This window comes from Sinocyclocheilus anshuiensis, unplaced genomic scaffold (assembly GCF_001515605.1).
Source record: "Sinocyclocheilus anshuiensis isolate Anshui unplaced genomic scaffold, SAMN03320099.WGS_v1.1 scaffold2046, whole genome shotgun sequence".
Lineage (NCBI taxonomy): Eukaryota > Metazoa > Chordata > Actinopteri > Cypriniformes > Cyprinidae > Sinocyclocheilus > Sinocyclocheilus anshuiensis.
This window is the reverse complement of record NW_015542491.1, coordinates 192076-200327: the sequence shown is the minus strand read 5'-3', so window position 1 is coordinate 200327 and position 8252 is coordinate 192076. Positions and strand designations below refer to the sequence as shown.

At 36.7% G+C, this 8252-nt stretch overlaps 2 protein-coding genes across 2 annotated transcripts in view; both read left to right on the top strand.

Moving 5' to 3' along the window:
- rundc3ab (RUN domain containing 3Ab) overlaps positions 1-2253 on the top strand; it is a 19018-nt gene extending 16765 nt beyond the window's left edge. Inside the window, exon 11 of the mRNA XM_016493670.1 lies at positions 1124-2253. Within this exon, the coding sequence (XP_016349156.1) occupies positions 1124-1266 (143 nt within the window). The 3' untranslated portion in view covers positions 1267-2253. The remainder of the gene's footprint in view (positions 1-1123) is intronic.
- A 1220-nt stretch (positions 2254-3473) lies between these two features.
- The window catches only part of fam117ab (family with sequence similarity 117 member Ab), a 12798-nt gene continuing 8019 nt past the window's right edge, over positions 3474-8252 (top strand). Inside the window, exons 1-4 of the mRNA XM_016493655.1 lie at positions 3474-3744; positions 4964-5103; positions 6226-6342; positions 6540-6623. Coding sequence (XP_016349141.1) covers positions 3642-3744; positions 4964-5103; positions 6226-6342; positions 6540-6623 — 444 coding nt within the window. The 5' untranslated portion in view covers positions 3474-3641. The remainder of the gene's footprint in view (positions 3745-4963; positions 5104-6225; positions 6343-6539; positions 6624-8252) is intronic.

Below are 8252 nucleotides of genomic sequence, written 5' to 3'. Positions count from 1 at the left end.
CACGTGCAGTTCCTATCTCTTTGAATGGGGAAACATCAAATTCTCCAAAACTGTTCGCCAAGCTTAGGATTAAATTTCATATTTGAAATCACCAATTAAATCTGATAACAACTGTATATAAATGTTGTTTATTTTGCTCAAATAGCATTAAAAAAGCTTATTTTTCAGGCTAGACCAGCCAGTGCACATGCGCAGTCCTAACCACACGTCTCAGAAAGCTGATTGTTTCTATAGCAACCAGGACTTCTAACGGCAGCTGCAGTGAGGCACTGACTTTACCGATTTGCGATTGGCTCTTTTACTCAGAAGGCGGGGCTTCGTTCGATAGAGCGGCCATATTGAGTGTTGCATTTTTCTCCATTCAAAACTATACGAGTGACACGTCTTGGGTATTCTATAGTCTTTGATCTGATGCACACTTCAGAATCTCGCTGGAAGTAGTAAATTACTTTTTGCCAACTGCTTCATGAATTCTTTGAATTCTGAAATGCTACTTTTTTAAATACTTGTTTGCCTACTATATAGAAGGGAAGTATGCAATTTTGGATGCAGCCCTCTTCTCCTCTCTGTTGACATGTGTATCGGTGTGAGGGCTGAACAATAATTCCTCCCCAACAACCTGTCACTCACAGTAGCAATTAGAAAACAACAACAATCCAACGATCTAATTTACTGCCAATGGGCAAAATCAAGTCCTGCCCACAGCCAATTCATTCTTACGTACATCACATTAGAGAAAGACAATTGCTGTTTCATGTTGACTTTAATGGCTTAGTTCACCCCAAAAAATAAAATTATATCACAGTTTGCTTACATGTCACATCATTGCAAACCTGTTTGATTTTCTTTTCTCTATGGAACATATTTTGAGAAATGTCACAGTAGGATTTTTTTTTCTCCATATAATGGAAATCAATGGTAACTGAAATAGTTTGGTTACCAGCATTCTTCACAAGACCTTCTTTTGTGTTCTGCAAAAGAAAGAAATGCATAGAGGTTTGTAATGACATGAAGGAGAGTAAACGATGTCAGAATTTTCATTTTTTTGGGTGTTTGTTGTTCTATTGCTAATGCTATTATTGGTGTTCAATAATAATTCCCATTTCTTCCATTTTCATTTCAGAAAAAGAATACACTCCCTCCATGTTAGGCCTGTGTGGTTCTCTGTCCTCTTTACCCAGCTGTAAGTCCCTGCCAAGCCTGAGGTCGACAGAGTGCCTGGTAAACATCAGCGCAGAGCCCAGTCCTGCTCTAACCCCTAGCTAGGGACCACCAAATGAGACCAATACAAGCAGAGAGAAACTGCACTGTCAGCTAAGACATCCAATGATATTATGGCTCAGCTGCAGCCTGTGTAACACCTGTTACACTAATTCTCACAAAAGAATCAGTGGTAAGATATAGCCAGACCTCTTTAGTTATGGTGAGAGATATGTTCCTCACAGACTTATCCTGTCAGAGCTTTTCAAATGAGTGTATCTCTGAATGTCTTTGCTGTTCAAACCTTTCTCCTGGCTTGTTGTGGTAACCAGTGAAGGCAAACTGTGGACTATGCACTGACTGACTTGAGACCTGAAACCAGTTTTCATTACAATTTCATGTCTCAAAGCCCAACACAGCTTTCCCACATTCTGTTGCCCTTTAAAATCTCTTATGGGAACATACATACAAACAAAACCATACAGACACTTACAGCCAGAAATTAACCATGAAAATGTGTGAAAGAAAGCATATTATAGTTACAAATTAGTATTTTGACATTATCATCTCTTTATATTTTAAATTCTCACATTTCAACCATCTAAACATCTCTCCTCTGCCAAACAACATGCAAGAACTAAGAAGATAAACAAGAAGATGTGTATGTCTTTACAGTCTGCTGTACAATTACAGAGGTAATAAAATGAAAGACATTTCTGGAATAGCTGCCTTATTCCTCTTTTCTTGCCTCTTGAAGTAACTTTTAAGATGGGATCATTCTGCACATGATGGCAGTATACTATTGCTAAATGACTGACAGTGCTGGACGTGAACAAATGGACCAGTATATATCTGCATACTGTTGTATTGTTCTGTATGTTTGACATGTATTTGTCATCTGTTGTTGCATCATTACAATATGTCTGCAGTGTGTGGACCACTGTCATTTTCAGTATATTAGCAGAAGATTTGAAACCTTGCATTTATTTGAATCATATAAAAATATCATATAAAACTGATAAGCTAGATTTCCCCCCTCCATTGTCAGTGTAATTGAAAGTCTGTTTGTTTGAGAATGTGTGTCTGTGTTGTCTTAGACAGCTGCTCACCCTCAATTAGCATTAAATAACTTCATTCATTGCACATTATTTTGTCATTTAAGAAGCCATGGGAAACATATGCTATTTGTCACTTAAATCGCAATAAAACTGCCTTTTTTGTCCTAATGTGAGTCATAGTTGTTCAGTCTGTTATGCATTTATTGAACTGAAAGGTGGTTGTTAGGGTGTTCTTGGTGGTTGCTTGGTGGGACCAAGTCAAAAAGGCCTATGATATAAAATCTCACATAACTGCATAACGGCCTGTAGTCTCATATGGACGGAACACATTATTCAAGCCTACTCCAGATGTCAATGTGGAATTCATTACAAATGGACTTAAATTTAGGGTCACCATGACCCAGGGGTCAAACAAAGAACAAGTGTCAATTATGGGTCAAAGGTCAAACATTTTTTTCACTTTGGACTGCTGCAGTAAAAAAACTTAACGGAAGTGTCTAAATGCAAAATGGGGACTGCTAGTTCAAAATATGCTTGCCAAAAAGATGTGACCTTTGATTGATTTCACAGCATGCAGCAGAGTGAAGCTGAAGAATGACTTTTGACCTTCAAAATGACTATATTCTAAAAGATAGGTTTACAAAAGGCAAAGGGCAAATGAAAAGCCCTTCCTGTTGGATGAAGTTGGGGTCAATGAAAGCATGTTTTCCTCAAGTGAAACTCAAAATTAATCACTAATCAAATTAAATTGGATCACTTTATATCACTCTATATCAAAGTCTCAAAAACATTCTTTGAAGGCTCTAAAATGTCTCATTATTTCTATTCCTAGTTAGAATTTATTGTGTGTGTGTGTGTGTGTGTGTGTGTGTGTGAGAGAGAGAGAGAGAAAGAGAGAGATGTACATGTACTGTTGTGCATTTTTTTTTATTTATTTATTTTTTTTTTAACAATGTCTTTAATATTTTTGAGAGAGAGAGAGAGATGAACTGCAAATGAGCAGTTCATTTAATTCTTAGAGATCAAGCCAAAAATGTTTATACCGTTTCTGGATTGATGTCTTATCACCCAATTACCGTAACGCAGCTGTTTCTTTTAGCCAATCAAAAGGCAAATTCTAAAGGTATCCGCCCACTTCCTAAAATGAATGAAGGATCCCACACAGAGCGTTTTGAGAGGCAGAAACCAGCGTTACTCGGTGTTGAGCAGCAAATAACTCTCTTCATTTTATAATCGTATAGTTGAATACGATTAATTAAGTATATCTTCTAGTTATTGGTCTAGTTAATAAATTAGATGAGAAACATTTAGAATGGACATATAGCTGGAAATAGACAGTTAAAGGAGGACAAAATCTGCTAATACGCCAGAGTTTGTGAAGAGATGAAGATGTCCAGGAACGGATCAGGTCTCCAGCCTCTCAAAGCTACTGTTCCCTTCGCGCTGCACAAAGCAGCTGGAGCTGCCGTCACAAATATCACTCCAGGTGAAGTATTTAATACATATCAGTAACTATCACACATGATCTGAACCACTGAATGTCTTTCTTGAAGATTAACAGGAAATACATGTGAATTTTGCAACTGCATTAATACTTTAATTTGTTTCTTTGTGTGAGTTTTGGTTCAAAATACTTACCTGTTGATCAAAAATAGCCTTAAACCTATACACTTTTTAAATTTTTTTAATTTAGTAACTTTCAGGAGGGTGTACTCATTTTTGCAACACAAAATTGTATTACTTTGATATTTTGCTGAATAATTTTGGCATTCTTCTTTAGTAATTGATCAAGCAGGCTTGTTGGAACATTATATCTCCAACGAACCCTAACATGTCTTCTAAGTAAAGTGTAATTGCTGAATTTAAGTTTTACAGGGGGTGTACTCATTTATGCATTAATTATTTAATTAACCTTAGAATATATGTACATTTAAGTGAATTTAATCTATCCACCCTGCAGTTTTCTTCTGGAATTTACTGGTGCATAGCAAGCAACACATCTTCATCATCGCCTTCATCATCATTATAATATTAATTATAAACGTTGGCTGTATGTTGACTTTAAACGTTTAAGTTACACTTATAAGATTAATGGATTCATTAACGTAGCATACTGTATGTCCGATATACAGTGGGGACTACATTAAACATCTGGGATTCTAAAGCTGGAAATAAAGACGCTGTCTATGGCGTCTTATTTAAATACGAAAACGTACACAATAATTTATATAACCAGAAAAGTTTTTGACATATGGAGAAGAATGAAGAAGAATATTTAAGATATTTTACTAATCAAATAATACAATTTGTGGCACTGATCATGTGAACTTCCAGATTTTCTTGCATCCATTGAAGCACAAGATGCTCTTTGAAACATCTCAGGTCATGCTAGAGAGCTGGTTTTGTTCATATCAGCTTCAGTGTTACCGGACAGACAATCCAAATACTAAGACATTATGGAAATCATGCTAATCTTTACAGCTCAAATTGTTATTTTAATGATAATATAATTTATAATAAATAATTAATAGAAGCATTTTTATGATCTAAACCAGTGAATAGTAAATATAACACAAAAGATGATATAGGATGAAAGCATTTCCCCCCATTGAAGTACATGAAGAAATGAGCACTTGTTTTCTGTCCATGCAATTTGCTGTGATCACTTTGATTTCAGGTGTTTTTAAGCTTTCTTGTTTCCTCAGGTGATAGAACCCAAGCAGAGTGGCGTTTGCAGACTCAGATTCGGCGCACAATATCTTTGGATGCGATTGTAGGGTCGTACCTGCAAGGCCAGTGGCCCAAAGAGGGCGACGGACATGACAGGGAAGACAAATCCACACAGGTGAAGGGATTCAATCCTCTGACTAAATCATGTGGGCCTGAATCAAATTATAATCTTAAAATAAATTCTAGTCCCATATTACTGTTCAGCCATTAGTTGAGTTGAGCTGACTCACCCACAGTGTTGGGGGGGGGGGTAACGTGAGTTATGTAATCAGATAACATTTCCCAAGTAACTAGTAAAGTAACGCATTGCTTTTAAATTTACAAAGAAATATCTGAGTTATTTTTTCAAATAAGTAATGCAAGTTACTTTGTTTTCCCATTTATTTACTGTAATTCTGACACCTTTCCTGTCCCCGTGTTGAGAGAAATTGGAAGTGAGGTGGAGAGACATTTACTTTAGCCTGAGGCTTATTAATTTTCTCTTTTGGTGTTTACAGTTGCCAAAAATATATATATTTTAATTTTTTTTATTAAAAACAAATAAGCAAGCCCAGCCCGTGTGACAAAAAGTAACATAATGCATTACTTTCCATAAAGAGTAACTAGGTAATGCAATTAGTTATTTTTATTTTTTATGGAGTAATGCAATATTGTAATGCATTATTTTTAAAAGTAAAGTTCCCTGACACTGCTCACTCAGGACAGATGTTAATACCAGTGTAACCGGGGCCATGCAGTACAATGGTATATACCAAAATATGTGGTCTGTGTTATCCTCTGAAATCATCATTTGCTCAAACTAGGTTACATCACAGCAATCACTATGAACTTTATCCCTCAGCTCAGCTGTGAAGGGAAATGGGTGTATCAGCTTTTCTCATTTTTTAAATATCATCTGTTTTCTGTTCCTCATTATCTAAGCCAAAATTTGACACTTCCTTTTATATCATCGACTTAAGACTGTTTTACCACTTACTTGTTAAATTGTCTTATTATTATTAACTGTTCATCTATTCTATTTCTCTTCTCTAGATCGCAATTGTTTTCAAGTTGCACATATTCAGTCCTGGCACAATACGTTTCGAATAAATGGTGACTAATAAATCAATAAACATGATTCAGTGAACCCTTAAGAAATCAGCCGGCCAAATATAACAAAGTCGCTGTATAAACTTCAAACAAAGATTCTGAAGTGTAGTTTTATGTGATTTTATAATGGTTGATATTTTTGTAAAAGACACCACACGCATGGTTAGCTGGAGCTGAAACAATGGCTGTTGGATTTCACAAACGTTCGGCATCATGGGGAAATTCAGAACGTCTCCAGGATGGAAGTGACGTATGTGCAGATTCAGTAAGTCTCAATAAATATGGCACTTCACTTCTGAAAATAGCTTGAAACCTATAGATAGTTCATGTGTGGTTGCATGTATTGTGAGTCATGTAAGATTTAATACTATATCTACATCATACTGCATGCATCTGTATATGGAGAAGAAAATGTCTGCTGGTTCTCTTCTCTTTTCTATCCTTACACTGTTTTTCTTTAAGTTTTTCAAGCTGAAACAACTGCAACAGAAGAAAAGGTCAGGCGTTCTGGTTGGCAATCAAGAGAAACTGCACAACCAACATCAGGTACTAATATACGCACACACACATACTGTCATTCTCTCTTTCAAACTGTTCTATGCTCCCTGGTTCCTCATTCCCAATCCACATTTCCCTTTTCAGCCTCAACATAAGATCAAACAGAGCTATTCTGAATTTGTCCAATTGTGGTAAAATTGAAATAAACATGAAGTATGCAGTTTCCCTGCTACTGGCATTCCTTTGCAGTTTTCCTTGCACTCATCAAGCTCAAATGATTGTTCTTGTCTTTACAATATCTTATGATTTTATCTGGGGCTTGACAGTAAAGAGCCAAAATGCGTGGCAAAAAAAGTTAAGTTTAGCTTTCCTGTCAAGAAGAAACTCTGCAATTTCAGCATCCCGATCAAAACCCAAACGTTCCATCACATTCCTTCATGTTGTAAATGCACCACCAGTGTTTAACCTTGTTTTACACTGTTGTCTGTCATCTGTGTATTTTGCAAGTCTTCTAATTTTGGCTTGCGCTTCTGTAACTAAATTTCCATGGTCCCACACTGGCTAAACACCCTCTGGCTGAGCCTGCTACAGTAGCCACGCCCCAAACTCGCACTATTGGTTGAGCTGGAAAGAGATTGATGGGTCTGAACATACCGCTCTTAATGTTTTGATGGTGCCTGGGAGGCTCAGTGTTTACACTTCTGGGGGAAATAAACCGATGAATTGCATACTTATAGTAGTCAATGAACAATAAACTGGGTTAAGGGAATGTATTTTGACACGCAAAAATCTTACAAACTTCAAAACTACAAAAGTGCAAAGAGCATTTGGTGCTTTTTACACTAAGTGAAAGTAGCAGTATTTTCTTGCAACTACGTAAGTATAAATAGTGGCAGATGCTATTTGCACCTCAGTGTATTGTAGTACATTGTAAAACAGCATATACAATAATAGCAACAACATATTCAGTGTATATTTATTTAAATCAGAAGTGGATACTGCTTTATGGAGACATTACTTGTCCCTCTCCCCAAAGTCCACTGTTACACCTAACCTTAACCAAATTAAACCCGCTGATCAGTAAAGGTGTCTTTAGTCTGTAAAGGGAGTCATGGTTTTGAGTGCTGTAACAATATGAGGTGCACAGTCGACGTACCAGTCTGTCCGATCAAAGCGAGGACAACATATCCAATTTTAATTATAGTCCTATTAAATACTCTATTTCCACTCTTTTTTTATTAAAAAAGGAGAAATTCAGTATATACCATATTGATAAAACATACTACACTGAACAAAATTATAAATGCAACACTTTTGTTTTTGCCCCCATTTTTCATGAGCTACTTTTTCTATGTACACAAAAGGCCTATTTCTCTCAAATATTGTTCACAAATCTGTCTAAATCTGTGTTAGTGAGCACTTCTCCTTTGCCGTGATAATCCATCCACCTCACAGGTGTGGCATATCAAGATGCTGATTAGACAGCATGATTATTGCACAGGCGTGCCTTAGGCTGGCCACAATAAAAGGCCACTCTAAAATGTGCAGTTTTATCACACAGCACAATGCCACAGATGTCGCAAGTTTTGAGGGAGCGTGCAATTGGCATGCTGACTGCAGGAATGTCCACCAGAGCTGTTGCCCGTGAATTGAATGTTCATTTCTCTACCATAAGCC